The sequence below is a fragment of the Tupaia chinensis genome, unplaced genomic scaffold (assembly GCF_000334495.1).
Source record: "Tupaia chinensis unplaced genomic scaffold, TupChi_1.0 Scaffold000289_1, whole genome shotgun sequence".
NCBI classification, from domain to species: domain Eukaryota; kingdom Metazoa; phylum Chordata; class Mammalia; order Scandentia; family Tupaiidae; genus Tupaia; species Tupaia belangeri.
Window position 1 is genome coordinate 520,788 of NW_006159774.1, and position 19,288 is coordinate 540,075.

The 19,288-nt window shown below is 42.5% G+C and overlaps 1 protein-coding gene across 2 annotated transcripts in view; it reads left to right on the top strand.

Moving 5' to 3' along the window:
- The window catches only part of RBM18 (RNA binding motif protein 18), a 29,631-nt gene extending 21,780 nt beyond the window's left edge, over window positions 1-7,851 (top strand). For both annotated transcript variants that reach the window (XM_027772633.1, XM_006150475.2), the window contains 2 exons: window positions 835-920; window positions 5,871-7,851. In XM_027772633.1, the coding sequence (XP_027628434.1) occupies window positions 835-920; window positions 5,871-6,030 (246 nt within the window). In that variant the 3' untranslated portion in view covers window positions 6,031-7,851. The remainder of the gene's footprint in view (window positions 1-834; window positions 921-5,870) is intronic.
- The last annotated feature ends 11,437 nt before the right edge of the window (window positions 7,852-19,288 follow it).

The following is a 19,288-nucleotide window of genomic DNA, read 5'->3' on the forward strand; positions in this document are numbered from 1 at the left end:
GCATGCAAGAGAAATCATCCTTCATTCCAGTCTTTCATTTGAAAATGTCTTGTGCCTCGCGGCTCTCTTCTCCTATAAATCTTTTTTGACCAGAGGCTCGTGATTGCTCTTTAATATTATATTTGCTTTTTACAAGAATTATCTGACATCAGATGAAACTACTCCTTTACCGTAGAATGTTTTCTATATCAGCAACCAAAAGCTATTACTACTTTCCTTCTCTACTCAGGCTTGTTAAGAATTGAAATTACGCTTGGTATTTTGCAGAATCTAGCAGAATTTTCAAATGTTTTGAGTAAAACTAAATATTACAGGAGGAGATACATGAGTTAAAATAAGAATGTGAGAGGGTAACCCTGCCATGTGTGTACCAAATTTCTGCAAATTTGGAAGTTGAAATCCTTTCCCTATCAAATAAGTAGGACTAATGGCTAGATGGATGCTTCTTCTCAACCTCTTTTTCTAAACTTACAGCTTTTAGGCCAAAGTTATGTGAGTTTTGCATTAACTCTAAATGTAAAGTAATTGTCTAGAAATGTGCTGATGATATCCTGGTAGAATTAGAATTTCTGCAGGCCAGCAGGTGACATGGTGGTTAAGGCACTGGACTCCCACATGACTGCAGTTTGAGTCCAAACCTGGTGGCTTTCTCTCTCTCTCTCTCTCTCTTGTGAGCATATATAATTAAAAAAATAATGATGTTAACAAGTAGAATGAGTGAATAGAATAGGTCTTAAAAAAAAAAAAAAGAATTAGAGTTTCTGAACCCATGCACCATAGTAAAGTGCTGGTTTCTGCCCAAGTGAAATAATTCTCCTTTTCTCATACTTTCAGAGATATGACCATAACAAGAATGATAAGATTCTTCCCATCAGTCTTGAGCCATCCTCAAGCACGGAGCCTACTCAGTCTAACCTAAGGTAAGATAGTATACTGTAGAAGAACACAGTTACTTAAGAGCTTAGAGCCATTTCTTCATTTCTCACCTTAATTCATAACATAGTGAACATCTTGAATGTGTACATGACTGGACTCCCACATAGTCAAATGTGGTTCAAGTCCTAGACCCAGTGGCATAAAACTCTCACCAGGGGGCTGGCAGGTAGCATGGTGGTTAAGGGCATTGGACTCCTACATGGCCAACTGCAGTTGGAGTCCCGGACGTGGCGGCTTTAGTCAAATTAAAATAAATAAATAAAAGTAAATAAAATATTTTTAAAAAATAAAATAAAATTATAGAAGGCATCATTTTATATTACCACTCTCAAACTCTTCCATTCTACTCTAGGTTTTAGTAGGAGTTATTAGGAATTGAACAAATAGACACAGTCTTTATTCCAAAGACCAGTATACATATTTTTTAAGAGAAATTTTTGCCGTAGGGTTCATGTGCTTTCCAGAGAGACAAACAGAGTGATAGAAAGTAAGAAATCACCCCCAAGGAGGTAAGGCCATGCCACAGTCCCTTTTCTTCCATTCTCTTGGAATCTTGGGAAACGGGCGCGTACACACACACACACACACACACACACACACACACAGACCCAGCGTGAGTTTTAAACCTCTGGGTCCAGGACTCGAACCGCAGTTGACTATGTGGGAGTCCAGTGACATAACGACTACGCCACCTTCTGGTCCCAAAACCATCTTAACAAAGCCTTAAATCTCTTTAGCATTAGTCATTATGCACAGTTTCTTCCCAGCCTGCTTTCTATATACAAAATTTCAATTGTTACTACTTCAAAGAAGCACCAGACTATAAATGTAGAAATACAGTTAAAGCCTATTCTGGGGGAAGGGGAAAAAGATAAATGAAGGAGCATCAGTGATACACAAGGAATAGAAATCAACAGAAAGTCTGAAAAGTGATGTCTTTATAGTTATTCACTTAAGTTTAATAATATATTTCTGAATTTCATTCTGTCCTTATTGTTTTGTGTTCTTGGAAAAAAAATTTAATTATGATTTCTATAGATTTAGGGGTTTATATACATTGTGCTATTTTCCCCATAAGAGTTGAACTTCCTTGATTACAGATTCCTATCTGTAGAGGTTTTTATAAAATCTCATAGTGGGAACCGATGCTTCCTTTATGCTTGGAGGTCTTCATGTTACAGTGGACATGTCTTTTGTTTATTATGGTCAGTGTTTGCCACTAGTTTACCAGACAGTCAAGTGTTTTACATTTGTAATTTAGAGAATCATAGCGTACATCTTTCTGTTAATATCTATAAGGGGTCTTCAGAAAGTCCACCAAAAGTATATATTATGAGCAAACCATGCCTGAATTTGGCATTTTTTGCATCATATAAACTTGTACTCTAATTCCATTTTTCACAAACTTTCTGAAGTCCCCACATATGCCTAATCAAAGGTGGTTTGGCAGATGCCTTATACAGAATAAGTGGCTGGCTCTCCCTCTCATGGGACAGGTGCCAGAGTGCAGCTCAGTAATACCTTAGCTTTTTATTGTAACTTAAGTTTTCGTTTTGCCCGTGTAAATGTATGATATGTAAAGCAGATGTATACCTTTTGAGACTCTCTAAAATGCCGTGATCGCGCACGCTCGTGCTCTCTCTCAGTCTCTGAGTTTCTCTCACTGACTGTAGACCACTGACAGCATCAAGAATGGAAAGTAGGGCCAACCAGTGGTGTGGTTAAGGCACCTGAATCCCACATGGCCAGCCATAGGATTTTGAGTGCAGGACAGCTTGGAAGACATGCTGGGCACATGTGCATGCATGCCCAAAATCCCAGAAGGAGGGAGAACTGGAAGAGAAAGGATTATGGTGTGACCATTCCCCATCGGGGGTGCTTTCTCTCTCTCTGTCTCTCTGTGTCTCTTTCTTTCTCTCTGTCTCTCTACTGAGCACAAGCACCCTATGGCAAAAAAATAAGAAAAAGGGAAGGAAAGGGATCTGTGGACTAAAAAATACCCACTGCCAATGTAAGCACTTTGCATTCTGATCTGGAGGTGGCAGTGACCTCAGTCAGAAGTGACTTCCTCACACTTTATGCCATCTGCTCACTACTTTCTGTGTATTGCAGGACTCTTTTACTTCCAACCTGGTGGACCTTGGTGATAAACAAACAAGGCCCAAATCCTGGCTCTGCAGTGTTAGCTCATGGACCTGGGATACATACCTTCAGTTGTTTCTTCATCTATAAGGTGGCTGTTAGCCCTTGCAGGGTCATTGTAAGGATTAGAAATGATGGAAGTAGACTGCTGCCATGTGCCTAGCTCATTATATAGGCCATGGTAGCCTTTATTAACACACATTTGAGAGTTAAGAGAGACTATGGGATTTCCATTCTACTCAGTGATTAAAAAGCCGGTACAGGGAACCAGCAGGTGGCGTGGTAGTTAAGGTACTGGACTCTCACACATGGCCAACCACGATTTGAATCCTGGACCTGGTGGATTGCTTTTTCACTTTCCCTCTCTCTCTCTCTCTCTCTCTCTCTTTCTCTCTGTGTCTCTCTCAGTTCAATTAAAATAAATGAATAAGTAAATAAATTTTAAAAATAAAAAGTGGTACAGTGTAATGGTTAGTAGCATGGACTTCAGAATCCGTTGCATCAGATCTCAGCCCTGTCACTTACTAGCTGCATGACGCTGGGCATGTTAACTTCCTATGCCTCAGTTTCTTCATCTGCCAAATAAGGAATATAACCTTCCTTATAATGTCCTTTTCTTTTTTATGTGTTTTTCTTTTTTCTTTTTTTGGAGAGGTTTTTACTATAGGGCCCATGTGCTTGCCAGAGAGACAGAGAGAGACAGAAAGAAAGAAAGCAAGAAATCACCCCCCAGGGGGGATGACCACGCCACAGTCCCTTCTCCTCCATTCTCCTCTCGGGATCTTGGGCACGCACACACATGCACCTGGCGTGAGTTTAAGCCACCAGGTCGGGACTTGAACCACAATCGACTACATGGGAGTCCAGTGACACAACCATTACGCTAACTACTGGTCTCTATGTGCTTTTCTTAATTGCCAGAGGGTGCATGTGCTCACTAGGAAAAGAGAAATGAGGGAGGGAAGGAAGCACCCTTCTATTAGGTAATTATAGTTAACAGGAATTTATCATCTATTTCAAATTAGCTAGAAGAGAAAATTTTGAATTTTCCCAACACAAGAAGTGATTAGGCCTAGCCATGGTGGCATGTCCTGTTAAAACACAATGTCCCACAGACTAGGACTGGGTTCAGTTCCTGATCCAGCCTGAAAGGTCAAGTGCAGTGGCATGGGCCGTAATCCCAGCAACTTGGGGAGGCTGATGCGCAACATGGTAAACATTGCCTTTAAAAAAAGAGAGAGAGAAAATGATAAACGTTTGGGGGCCAGCTGGTGGCACAGTAGTTAAGGCAGCTAGATCCCACAGTTAAAAAATGTTAGGCTCTTGTGTATGCGCCCCAATCCTGAGAGGCAGGTGGAGGAGAAGGGATTGCAGGGTTGCCATCACCTGTGTTGGGGGAGGGAGGTTCTTTCAGTTTCCCTCTCTCACTGTGGCAAGTACATGTGCCCGATAGCAAAAACATTTTTTTTTTTTAAGAGGTTTTTGTTATAGAGCGCATGTGCTCGCCAGACAGAGAGAGACAGAGAGACAGAAAGCAAGAAATCACTCCCCAGGGGGGATGGCCACGCCACAACCCCTTCTCCTCCATTCTCCTCTCGGGATCTTGGACACGCACGCACACGTGCCCGGCGTGAGTTTTAAGCCACCGGGTCCAGGACACAAGCCGCAGTTGACTACGTGGGAGTCCAGCAACATAGCCATTATGCTAACTGCTGGTCCCAGCAAAGACATTTTTTTAAAAAGAAAAGAAAAGATAAATGTTTGAGTTGATGGATATACTAATTACAAGGATCATTTTTGCGTGCCTACCCTCTGCCAAGCAGCAAGGTGCTGAACAGTGTCCATGTCTAAAGATGAAATGTCACAATATGGGAAGTACTCCTAACAGTGACATTCTGCGCTTATATTAAAACTTAAGGGCCAAGAGGTGGTGTGGTAGTTAAGGTGCTGGACTCCCATGTGGCTGACCACAGTTTGAGTCCCAGACCTGGCAGCTTGGTTTCGTACTTTCCCTTTCTCTCTCTTCCTGTCTGTCTCTGGTCAGATTTTAAAAAAAATAATAACAGGGACCAGCAGTTAGCATAATGGTTATGTCTCTGGACTCCCATGTAGTCGACTACGATTCGCGTCCCGGACCCAGTGGCTTAAAACTCACACCAGGCGCGCGCGTGTGTGTGCCCAGGATCCCAAGAGGAGAATGGAGGAGAAGGGATTGCGGTGTGACCATCCCCCCTGGGGGGTGATTTCTCGCTTTCTGTCTCTATGTCTCTCTGTCTGTCTGGCGAGCGCATGCGCCCTATAGTGAAAACCCCCCCCAAAAAAAAAAATTAATAGGGACCAGCAGTTAGCGTAATGGCTGTGTTGCTGAACTCCCATGTAGTCAACTGTGGTTCAAGTCCCAGACCTGATGGTTTAAACACACCGGGCACATGTGCGTGCATGCCCAAGATACCAAGAGGAGAATGGAAGAGAAGGGACTGCAGCGTGGCCATCCCCCCGGGGGGTAATTTTTTGCTTTCTATCTCTCTGTCTGTCTTTCTGGGAGCACATGCACCCTATAGCAAAAACCTCTCCAAAAAAAAAAAAAACTTAATACATGGTTCAGACTTGATCTTTCTTAAAATGAGATCATTAGGGGTTTTGTTGCCTTTCTTTAATATGAAATGTTTAAATGTTCATAACACTGTCTCATTGCTTCTCTGATATACATAAGAGGCATAAAGAGATGAAATATACCAGTGTTTTCTGAATGCACCAAGGCTCTCTCTGACGCTCTGCTATCCTTTTTCCAGCGTCACTGCAAAGATTAAAGCTATTGAAGCAAAGCTGAAAATGATGGCAGAAAATCCCGATGCCGAGTATCCTGCAGCACCTGTTTATTCCTACTTTAAGCCACCAGATAAAAAAAGGACTACTCCGTATTCTAGAACAGCTTGGAAATCTCGAAGATGATGGTTGTGAATTACTATAGCAGCAAAACAAATTGGTCTCCACACCTGAAATCTCCTGCCTTTGTACATTGTAAATGTGAATGGTACTATCCAACAGAGCACAATCACATGTTAGTTTGGAAACGTAACATTTTTGGATGTTCTTATAGATATGTCTTTCCTGAACTATATGTGGAATTGAGCATCATCCAGAATAAATAGGATTGTATCCAAAGTTGTGATTTAAACACCATGATGCTTTAATCGGCTAGTACATTTGGATTTATAACTAAAAAATGTTATATAGTGTGCCAGAGAGAAAGGCAGACATACAAAGTGTTATTTATTTAAATCAGGAAACTAAATTTACTATTGTCCATCAAAAAAAATTGAACATTTTTCTGTGCTCATCTCTCTTTACAACATACAGAAAAAATAAGAGACAGAGAGGGACGTGAGAGACAGATTTTAAATCATGTTCAGAACTGCTGTAGAATTTACTATGAAGATCCCTCCAACTGAACTAAAAAAGATAAGATTCTTGACAAAATGGAGCTGGTTCTTTGAGCAAATGTTGTAGTAATCTGTTTAAAAATTATGCTTACTGTTTCAGAAATCCCAATTAGGAAATCTTAGTGTATATCTTAAAATTGTTTGCATCAACAAAACTGTAGAATCAAACCTAGCATTTTATACCACAACAGAAGTTCTGTTTGGAAATCCCACTTTTATTCTAGAGTGATCAGTTTTTAAAAATTAAATAATCCTGCCTTCTGTAGTACCAAATATTATTATTAACATGGGACTTTTAAAATTGCACTTATTGCATGAGATTGTTTTTATAGCATGAGAATGTTCTATTTGGAATTGTATCATAATCAATCTAAATAGAAAAGCAAAATGTCTTTGAAAACTTAAGCATTGCTATATTTGTGTAGGAGTTTGAGTAGAAAAGGATGATTATCTTGTGCAGGATAAGGAGGGGACATGCAGTGGGCACAGAAATTCCATGGAACAGACACTCCTCTGGCACCAAGATTGGAATGACCTCATGTTTTATGTAGTTTTAAAACACCACTTGACTTGAAAGTGATTCTTCATTCATAGAACATACTTCTCCCTAGATGCTTTGACCGCTTTGAACATTCTACATATAACAGAGAGAAATAAGCCAGTGAGTGTGGGGGGTCTTTCCTCAGCACAGCTGTGGTCCTTTAGTTGCCAGTTCTGACAGACTGTCCCGGTTGGCAGCACCACTGCTCCATTACCAGGTAAATCGCTATGTCATCCAGGTGTCATTCTCGCTGATTACAGTTTACCACGCTCATTCCTAGCAAGAGGAAGTTTTCATTATCGGAACTGAAGTCTTCTGTGAGTACAAATGAATTGAAGACTCTTGAATCAGAACTTTGGCGTTGCAAGATTTCAGAATTCACAGAACTGGTTCCGAGAAATAAATTCCTGTCACTCTTCCCAAGGTTTATCTTTTTAGGTATCACATATTTTAAGTATTTATTAGCTGTGTCTATGATGCAAGTAACTCCTTCCACTTAGGGGATAGTTCTAAGAGGGGAGAGCACTGTCTCCCATTTTTCTGGTGACTTCTTGAAGTATAGAATTCACCATTTTATCCTGAAGTCCTCCAAGGGTTGTGGTGGAATAGAACTTACTTAATGCAAAATAGTCTTCTATTTTTAATAGGAACTTAGAAAATACTTAACTTAGAATTATATAGAGTTGTTTCCTTTAGAAACCAGAGCTATTTATTTGTATTTAAAGCAATGTTTATTATTTGTACCAGTTCTTATCTCTCTGTGTGAATAAATGCAAGACAGTGTCTGGATGGCTGTATCTTCTCTCGTCCATTTACCAGAATAAAGACTGCTGCCCTCCGGTGGGCGTGTCCACTTGGGACTTGGGCCCTATGTCCAGGTGGGGTGCTGCTTCTCAGTGCCTTCTCTGCAGGGGGCTCCAGCCAGAGTCAACCTCAGAGGCTGTGTCCTCAGCCTTTATGCCTACCTACCTCTGCTAGAGATGAGAAAAGAGACTTCTTTTCATTGGCTTCTCACTGCTGATGTCACTATTTGAGAAGTTGCTATTGGAAGTTCCTGCAAGTATCATACTATGTCTAGTCTCTCTTTCAAAAGTAGAGATTTCAGGCCAACTCTGGTCTGGTGGTTAAGGCAGCCAGATCCCACATGACCAGCTGCATGGTTTGAGTCCTGGACCAGCCACTGAGAAACAGGTTGGGCACTTGCGTGTGTGTGCCCCAAGTGACCAAAGGAAGAGATGGAAGAGAAGGACTTGCGAAGTGACCGTTCCCCATGGGGTGAGTGTTCTCGTCTCTCTCTCTCTCTCTCTCTCTCTCTCTCTCTCTCTCTTTCTCTCTCTCTCTCTCTCTCTCTGGCAAGTGCATGTGTCCTCTAGCAAAAAGAAAAAAAGGTTTCAAAGAACAAATATGTATTCATGATTATTCTAAAGGCAGTCTGATGAAAGTGTTATATAAAGTACAGGTGTTAATTTGGTTGACTGTTCTAAGGTTATTTGTATTTTTAAAATATTCTTTGGTTTACTATTGGTAAAATTATGTCTCATAATTTTGATTTATACAAGAATGAAGGCAATTCAGGAGAGAACTATCAATCTCAGCTCCTGTTTTATCAAATTCAAAATAACCCTAACTGGGACCAGCAGATGGTGTAATGGCTATGTCGCTGGACTCCCATATAGTTGATCGCAGTTCAAGTCCCAGACCCAGTGGCTTAAACTTATGCTGAGCATGTGTGCATGTGTGCCCAAGATCCCAAGAGCAGAATGGAGAAGGGATTGCCGCGTGGCCATCCCCCCTGGGTGGTGATTTCTTGCTTTCTGTCTCTGTCTTTCTGGCAAGCACACACACCCTATAGCAAAAACCTCTCAAAAAAAAAAGAAAAAAAAAAACAATATGTATATACAAACTGTAACTAGTAGGTTTTCTGTCATTGATAGTTCAGTAATGGGAAGAGGATCATGAGGAAAAGTTGCCAATGCATGTGAAAAATTCATAGCACAACTTACATGAAACCATATATTCTGCAGCTCTGAGAGAGAGAAAGAAAGTGAGAAATTGCCCCCCAGAGGGGATGACATGCTGCAATCTCTTCTTCTCCATTCTCCTCTTGGGATTTTGGGCATGCACACACATGCGCCCAGTGTGTATTTTAAACTGCCGGGTCTGGTTCTCAAACTGTGGTCGACTACGTGGGAGTCCAGCAATATAACCATTACGCCATCTGCTGGTCCCTGCGCAGTTAATTTCTGAATCAGTAAATAATATCTGATTTTTTTACACTACTATATAAAGGAATAAAATTAATTCTTGTCTTACAAATTTAAAATTAAACATGTCCTGTATGTAAACAGTATATTCTTAAATAGAATGTGATCCCAGCATATTTATCTTTGATTGCTCTTTTTCTCTCCTGTTTTTATCCAGTCCTTCAACAAATCCTGTCAACTCCGACTTCAAAATATGTCTTAAATCCAACCACTTCTTATCCTTGCTGTAGCCATTTTGGTTCAAGTCACCATCATCTCTTGCCTAAACTATTGCAGAATTTACATAATTACCTCCTGCCTCCTTATAGTTCCTTTTTCACACAGCAGCCCAAGCAATTAAAAAAAAGTTTTAATTGCCAGAAGACAATACGCTTGCCAGAAAGAAGGACAGCACTCCCCAGGGGGTTTGGTCATACCAGTTTTCCCTCCTACTCCATCCCATCAGGGTTTTGGACACACACACCCCTTGCATGTTTGTCAAGCTGCTGGGGCCAGGATTTGAAACACAGTTGGCTATGTGGGATCCAGCTCTTTATCCACAGGTTCAACCACTGCATCATGGGGCCAGCCCTAAAATTCTTTTTGAACATCATTCTCTTTGAACATCAAAGCCCTGTAAGGTGGTAAGTGGCTTGTCTCTGACGATTCATCTGACCTGTAGCCTCCAGTTCCCCTCCTGTCCCCCCCCCAGCCACTCTGGCCTTTTTCTCCTTGTACAGGAGGAAGCCTCAAGGCCTTTCCATTCCTCAGAAAGTCATAGAGCCACTCCCTCACTGGACTTATGTCTGCTTAAATGTCAATAATCAGAAGGTGAACCCAGCCACCCTTTTACAATTAGAGCCCTTTCACCCTCCAGCCCTTTCCTCTTCTTCATTTCCTAAACAGTACTTGACAACTACCCCACATTGTAAATAAATGGATCTCATCCCTTTTCACTAGAAGCTAAGTTCATGTAAGCAGAAACTATCAGTGCTGTGTCCCCACCACTTAAAACAATGTATGTTATCCATGCTCGATAGATATGTGTCAAGTGAAATAATCAGAACCATGGAATTTGAGAACCCCAGGGCCTTGAAAAACCACCCTGTACGGCCCTCCCTCCTTGGCCAGAGTGGACAAAGGGACCCATTTTGGATCATGTGGTTAACTAGAGAGCTTTAAGTAGAACTCAGGCCTACAAACACCAGGGCTGGTGTACATTGCTTCAGATTGGCCTGTGTCCTCTCCTCTTGTACTTCATAGCCTATAAGCTAAGAACAATTTTCACTTTTTTAAGTGGTTGAGGAACAAAGGTCAAAAGAATCCTATTTTATGACGTGAAAACAATAGGACATTTTAATCTCCTGTCCATAAAGTTTTATTAGAACACAGTCATGCCCGTGCACTTACATGTCGTCTGTGTTGAGTATTGCTACAAAGACAGTATGGCCCGCAAAGCCTAAATACATCCTGTCTGTCCCTTTGCAGGAAAGCTTGCCAACCTCTGCTCTAAACTAGATCTCATTTCTGAAAGTGTCTTTCTAAACCTTGTGTGTGTCAAAAATTCTGGTATTTGAGCCAGAGGGTGGCATGATGGTTGAGGTGGCTGAATCCCCTCATGGCCAACTACACAGTCAAGTCTTGGACCCAATGGCTTAAAAAATACGCCAAGTGCATGCGTGTGTGACTTCATAGCCTATAAGCTAAGAACAATTTTCACTTTTTTAAGTGGTTGAGGAACAAAGGTCAAAAGAATCCTATTTTATGACGTGAAAACAATAGGACATTTTAATCTCCTGTCCATAAAGTTTTATTAGAACACAGTCATGCCCGTGCACTTACATGTCGTCTGTGTTGAGTATTGCTACAAAGACAGTATGGCCCGCAAAGCCTAAATACATCCTGTCTGTCCCTTTGCAGGAAAGCTTGCCAACCTCTGCTCTAAACTAGATCTCATTTCTGAAAGTGTCTTTCTAAACCTTGTGTGTGTCAAAAATTCTGGTATTTGAGCCAGAGGGTGGCATGATGGTTGAGGTGGCTGAATCCCCTCATGGCCAACTACACAGTCAAGTCTTGGACCCAATGGCTTAAAAAATACGCCAAGTGCATGCGTGTGTGCAAAATCCTAAGAGGAGAATGGAGAAGAGATCTCAATGGGGACATCCCCCAGGGGTGCTTTCTCTCTCCCTATGGTAAACACACACACTCTTTAGCATGTTAAATATATATATACATGGTGTTATAGCAGAAAATAAAAACAACAGAGAGGGGATAGAACGATCTGCACTGAGTGTTCCCTGACCCCTTACATGTCTGGGAAAGGGAATCCGCTACCCCAGCCCTAATAGCATCACTGTATTGCAAAAGACCATAAATGCGGGCTAAATCCCCACATTGTCTCTGAAACGAAATCTTAAGAGCTTTGGCATTAGATCTGCTTGAGTCAGACACCTAGCCCCAGCCATCTGAGTAGGTGAGTGGGACTCCCAGTTCAAGTGACAAAAACCCTACTCGAGCTACCTATGCTGGGAATGTGCTGGCTCACGTCACTGAAAAGCCCAGGTGTTCAAGTGATATGGTCAGAACCTGTCTATCTCTTGATTGTGTTTTCCTATGGGTTAGTTTCATTCTCAGGCAGGCTCTCCTAGTGGTATCTGGAGAGCTATCTGAATCTCTGTTTAAAAAAAGGAAAAAAAAAAAATCTGTCAGAATTTATCCTAAAACACAGGTCTGTGTCTTCTTTCCTTCACATTCAGTCTTACTTGGCCAGGATTACGGATTACACAGAATGACTTTTTATTTTTGATGTGCCCTGTGACCTTTCTAAGCTAGAAATAGAATTAAAATGTTAGCCTTTAAAAAATGAAACAGAAATTAAGTTTTTCTTTTCTGAAAATAGGCCTCTCCCTTTTGAGAAGCTTTCTGATGGGAAGGAAAATTACTCATTTCTCAAGCATAGACTGGGCACCTGCCACGTGCCAGGCGTGGAGGGTGTAAAGATGACGCACCATGGTCTCTGCATACCAGGAGTGACAAGGGGAAGACCCAGGAGCTGAAGGAGAGCAGATGAACACCTAACCAGTTCATCAATGGGAAATGAGAACATAGATGACTTCCCAGAGGAGGCAACACCTGAGCTGAGCACTGAAGCCTATTTAAGCATAAGCCAGAACATTAGAGAGACCAGCAGGTGGCATAGTGGTTAAGATGTTGGATGCCCAAATGGGTAACCATGGTTTGAGTCCCAGACCTGGCAACTTGAAAAATCACATTGGGAGTGTGTCCATGCATCCCCAAAATCCCAAGAGGAGAGTGAAAGAGAAGGGATTGTGGCATAGCCATCCCCCTGGGGTGATTTTTCTCTTTCTGTCTGTCTCTCCAGTGAGTGCACACACCCCATAGCAAAAATCTCTCTTAAAAAAAATTTTTAAGTTTAAAAAAAAGAGAGAAGACCACTGGAGGGGCCAACAGGCAGTGTGATGGTTAAGGCACTGAACTCACATGGCTGACCACAGTTCGAGTCCTGGATCTGGTGGCTTGCTTTCTTGCTTTCTCTCTCTCTCCTCTCTCATCAATTTTTAAAAAAATAATAATATTATTAAATAATTCTTTTTTAAAAAAGAGAAAATAGTATGTGAAATGTATTCATGTTGAAAAGTTCACTTTACAAGCTAAGTATAGTATAGTGATTGAATGTATAAAAAAATAAAATACATTAGATTTTTTTAATTTTAGAAAAGAACACATAGGTCACTATATAGAAATGACAAACATTTAATCAACTTAAACATTGCCAACGTTAACATAAAAATAAAACATGAGTCAAAAATGGGGGGTAAGAAGAGCGCTGGAGGAAGGAGCGCAGATCTGAGTTTGAGATTTAATCACAAGAGGAGTTAAGATACTTTGGAATACTCATACCTATGGGATAAGCCTTCTACAATCTGCCCCAATCTGTATTCCCAGTTCCCTTAACCAGACAAAACTGCTTGCATCCCCAAAATCTGATGGAATCTCCCAGATCCCCTTGTCCTTATATAAGATGTTCCTTCTACCTGGAAAGTCCCTTCTACTCCCACCCCACTGTTGGTCTAACAGACATCTTCCTACCCATCCTCACTCCCCTGAGACAGTGAATTGCTTTCCCACTTCCTTCTACCTCTTTCCACTTCTGTTTGAACACTTATTATTACATGCAATGTGCTTTGTAATTTAGAAAATGATTCTTACTGAATATAAGATGAGTTTCGGGGGCAAGTTACCTCCCTGAAAACAAAAAAGTCAACTCTCTTCTTATGTGGAGGGTGGGACCAGCAGATGGCATAATGGTTACATTGCTGGACTCCCACATAGTTGACTACAGTTCAAGTCTCAACCTGGTGACTTAAAACTCACGTTGGGTTCATGTGCGTGCATGCCCATGGTCCCAAGAGGAGAATGGAGAAGGGATTGCGGTGTGGTCATCTGCCCTGGGTGATTTCTCTGTTTCTCTGGTGAGCACACACACCCCATAGCAAAAATCCCTTTAAAAAAAGACCATTTTCACATGGAGGGTAAATGCTGGCTGCTGTAGAATTTCATCAACTCCCATGACTTCAAATGCCATTCCTCTCCTGGGATAGGATTCTAAGGCTCCTTTTTCCAGGTACAGGTCTAATCTCTCTTCATGACCCTCGCATTCATTTGTTGGGACCAGCAAATGGTGTAATGATTACAACGCTGGACTCCCACATAAGCGACCATTGTTCAAGTCCCAGAACCGGCAGCTTGAAACTCATGCTGAGTGCATGAGCATTCATGCCAAAAATACCAGGAGGAGAATAGAGAAGGGATCGCAGCACGGATGTCCCCTTTGGGGGTGGTGGTGGTGATTTCTTGCCTTCTGTCTCTCTGTCTAGTACACGCGCCCTATAGCAAAATCCTCTCTTTAAAAAGAGAGGGCATGAAGGTGTTATGAGGAAATTCGGTCTCTTCATTGTGTGGAAAGGTGGGGCCATTGAGAGTGATTGGATGAATGGGATGGGGCCCCTGTGATTGACCCCTGGTGCTTTCTAAAGAGAGTAAACAAGATCAACAGACACACGTGGATGAAGGACACAGAGATGCATGCAGTCCTGTTCTCTCAGGATGCAACGCCCTACGTGGGTTCAGGACCTCACAAACAGGTGCAGAATTTTCCATAGGTGTGCCATTTTATCTGTGCTCAAAAAATTTCAGATTTTGGACCATTTTAGATTTGGATTTTTTGATTAGGGATATTCAGCCTGTGTGTTTGTGTGTGTGTATATATATATATATATATATATACACACACATATATATGTACATATGCATATATACATATGTGTGTGTATATATATATTTATAGGTGTGTGTATACATATATATAATATGTATTACATGTAATAATAAAGTGACAGTAATTAACTTTTTAAAGGCTTATTTATTTCTTCCATAATCTAGGAAGACACAAGCAGCACCCCATGGGGTCCTCAAGCCATGCTCTCCCAACTTCAGCCAGGGTCATGGGCAAGCATATGCCTGGCACACTCAGGGAGGTCTCAGGACATGAACCTTGAACCTTCTTGTGTAGGCCAGCCTTACAGAGTGTTTCATTTTATCACTGCACCACCATCCTGCCTTCACTAACCTTTTTTTTTTCAATTTCCAGAGGGCACATGTGCTCACCAAAAAGAGAAAGGGAGAGTTTGCTTCTTGGCGGGGTGTGGTCATGCTGCATTCCCTTTTCCTCCATTTCTCCATCCCATCAGGATTTGGGGCACACATGCACATGCACTTGCTATGGAAGCCACCGGAGCAAGGATTTAAACTATGATCAGCCATGTGAGATCTGGCTTTCCAAGCATAGCACTTAACCATAGCACTCAACCAAGGCCAGCCCCGTTAGCCTTTAATTATATTCCTTCTTTCCATCCTCCTTGTCCCTCCAGCTGTCTCCTCTCTTCTGCCTTAGATTCTTACAATATCTTCAGGACTCTACGAAGAACTCATTCCCTTCAAATCAGCTCAAGCCAACTGCTTAAGTCATCTTTCCAAATCCCCATTTTGACTATGTCATCTTCATACTTAAAAGCCTTTGATGGCACCTCCTAGTTTATATAATTTTCTTTTAGAGGTTTTTGCTGTAGGGTGCATGTGCTTGCCAGGAAGACAGAAAGAGACAGAGAGACAGAAAGCGAGAAATCACCCCTTCTCCTCCAACCTCCTCTTGGGATCTTGGGCACGCACGCACACATGCCCGGTGTGAGTTTAAGCCACCGCGTCCGGTACTCGAACTGCGGTCGACTACATGGGAGTCCAGCGACATAGCCATCACTCTAACTGCTGGTCCCTCCTACTTTATATTTTGAAGTTGAAATTCCTTAGCATGCTTTACAAGGCTACCCCTATGTTTAAGCCTTTTATCTACTTTGAGCATCCTCACTCAACTAGTACCTTCCATGTCCCTACTACATCCTCACTTCAGTGATGACAATGACTGTGGGTGACTAAGCACTTACTGAACACCAGGCCAGGACCAAGTTCTTAACCTGAAGATGCACCTTTTTCTGCTAGAATTGTGATAGCACCTGTCAATGGGTTCTTTGTTCGTGCCCATTTTATGGTTAAGGAAAATGAAGGTTCCTTGAGTTTGTCACTTGCTGTGGGACCCACACCAGTGACATTATCAACTCAGCCTACCCAACTCCAAACTCAGACTCTTTCACCATCATGCCATGCTGCATCTGCAGAGACAGGTTACTGCTCTCTATGGAACTGTTGGCCTGTAGACCTGACCTTTCGAGAAGGATCCAAACTCCCCAAATCAGCCTTCCACAATCTAGCTGCTAGCTACCTCCCCAGCCCCAGCCTCATCTCCTAGTGTTGCCCCAGCAAGCACTGATTGGGCACCTACTCTTCTTCCTGATCCGGCTCCCCTTGGTCCCTGTCTGCCTCACACTTACTCATGCTTTAGGGCTTCCCTAAAAAGTCACCTCCTCTAGGGTGCCATTCCTGATACCCCTGTAAGCCGGGAAGGTGCCCCTCCTCCTCACTTCTGTAGCCTCTGTGGTAGCACCCTTGCATGCTGCACTTCATAACTAGCTCTCTTCTCTCTTCATAGACTCCTTGTGGGCAGGGACCAGGACAATTTCTGTCTTCTGTGCCTAGCATGGAACTTGGCATGGAGTAAGTGCTCCTGAAATATTGCGTGGTCAGAAAAGTCATGACGCATTTTTGCATAGAAAAATACATCATAGAGACCAGCAGATGGCGTAGTGGTAATATAACTGGACTCCCATGTAGTCGGCTGTGGTTCAAGTCCTGGGTCCAGCAGCTTAAAACTAATGCCAGGCACATGTGCGTGCAAACCCAAGATCCCGAGAGGAGAATGGAGGAGAAGGGATTGTGGTATGGCTTTGCCCCCCATGGGGTGATTTCCCACTTTCTGTCTCTCTCTGTCTCTCCAAAAAGCACATGTGCCCTATAGCAAAAATCTCTCACAAAAAAAAAGGGAAAGAAAAATACAACATGACTTTTCTGGCAACCCAATATCTGCTGGCCTCAGTTTACTCAGTGGATGTCGAAGGGCAAAGGGACTTTGGGTAACTAAAACTGTTCACACTGGCAACGTACTCTGAGGCTGAACAAGTCCTTTTGTGCTGATTACCTCGTTTACTCCTCTGAGGTTGATATTCTGTTCTCTCAGTTGAGGTTACTGAAGTTCAGCTAAGCTAAGTGACTTTTCCAAGTTCACCCAGCCAAGAAGTAGCAGGGCTCGGATTGGACTTTAGTCTCTCCAACTCCAAGACTCCATCACTTCCCAGATCACCTGATTCAAATGACATACATGGTTTGCCAGTGAGAATCCTGAGGCCAGGAGAGGTAAATCGCCAGCCTAAGATCACGCAGTTTGTACACCATTCTTTTCTCACTCTTCAAACAAGAAATGCCCAGGAAGGTGGCCCAGTGAAGATGGGGTCCTGGGCTCAGGAGGGGGTACTGGCTAAGTCTCTGGTGTTGCCTCCTCCCCATTTGTCACAACCTAAATGTTTAAATTTTGTGTTTAGTATTTACTCTGAAATGGCTTTCATCTGATTTCCCCCTTGCTCACCAATTGAGCTGTCAGAGTAAATAAACGTGAAGCTGGGTCTCCAGCCTCCCCCAGCTCACATTACCTTCCTAGAATTACTCCCCGGCGGGGCAGAACCGCTGCTGGGGGCCTCCCACAGAATTATCCAGTTACTAATGAAGACTCATTTTAATCCCAAACCTTGGACCTACATTCAGGAGGGGAAGAACAATACAGTTCACCTCCAAGGACCAGATGACCACATCCTGCTTAGTGACCAGGAGAAAAATTGAAGTGAGAACCAAATGCCAGTATTCCTGTGAGGTGCTTGTAACATAACATGAGTGGATTTCAAAAAATACGTGGGAAGGACCAGCAGATGGCATAATGGTTATGTCACTGGACTCCCACATAGTCCATCACGATTTGAGTCCTCCACCTGGTGCCTTAAAACTCATGCTGGGCGTGTGTGTGTGCGTGCCCAAAATCCCAAAAGGAGAATGGAGAAGAAGGGATTGCAGAGTGGCTATCCTCCCGGGGGTGATTTCTCACTTTCTGTGTCCCTCTGGCAAGCACGTGCCCTCTATATCAAAAATCTCTCTTAAAAAAAAAAAAAAGTACATGGAAAACGAAATTAAAGTGTGTTTATTTTGGTGCAAACAAAAAATCTTGAAATACAGCATAGTTTTTTTCATAATACACACTTCCCATGAACTTTTCTGAAGCCCCCTCCAACCTTATACATGTAAAGCACTTAGTTCAACTCTTGGAATTGTGTCAACACTTTGGACAATATTTGTTTTGTTTTGTTTTTTAGAGATTATTTCATTTTGGGTCCAACAGTTAGCATAATGGCTAGGTCGTTGGACTCCCTTGTAGTCAACCACGATTCGAGGCCTGGACCCAGTGGCTTAAACTCACATGGGGCGCGTGTGCGTGCGTGCCCAAGATCCTGAAAGGAGCATGGAGAAGAAGGGATTGCGGCGTGGCCATCCCCCATGGAGGGTGATTTCATGCGTTCTCTCCCTGTCTCTCTCTGTCTTTCCGGCAAGTGCACGTGCCCTATAGAGGAAAAAAAAAAAAAAAAAAAAACTCTCCAAAAAAAAGAAATTATTTAATTTGGGGGCCAGCAGGTGGCGTGGTGGTTAAGGTGCTGGACTCTCACATGGCCGACCATGGTTTGAGTCAGTCCTGGTCCTGGTGCCTTGTTTCCTCGCTTCCCTGCTATTTCTGTCTCCTTCTCTCTCTCTGATCAAATTAAAGATAATAATTATAATAAAAAAGAAATAAATAATTCTTTTTCTTAAAAAAAAGAAATTATTTAATTTTATTTATCTTTCTTTTTTTTGAGAGAGATTTTTGCCATAGTGCACGTTCACTTGCCAGAGAGTAGAGAGACAGAAAGCGAAAAGTCACCTCCCAGGAGGGATGGTCATGTCACAATCCCTTCTCCTCCATTCACACACACACACACACACTCAGCATGAGTTTTAAACCTCTGGATATGGGATTTGAATCATGGTCGACCATGTGGGAGTCCAGTGCCTTAACCACTGTGGCACCTGTTGGTTTCATTATCTTTTAAATTTGCTACAGTGCACATGTGCTCATCAGAGAAAAACAGGGACAGTGAGACAGCAAGGCACCACGTCTGGGACTCGAACTGTGGTCATCCATGTGGGAGTGCAACGCCTTAACCACCACACCACCTGCTAGTCCCAAACAATATTATTTTTACTGTGTGGTTAGTTGTCACCCTAGACCTGAGAGGTAAGTATTGTTATCTCCATTTGGAAGTAAGGAAATTGAGGCTCAGAGAAGCAGAGTGACTTGCCTACAGACTACCGGAGGAAGAAACTGAGCGTACTGAGGGTGCATACTAAATCTGCTGATCCTAATGTGATCACGGTCC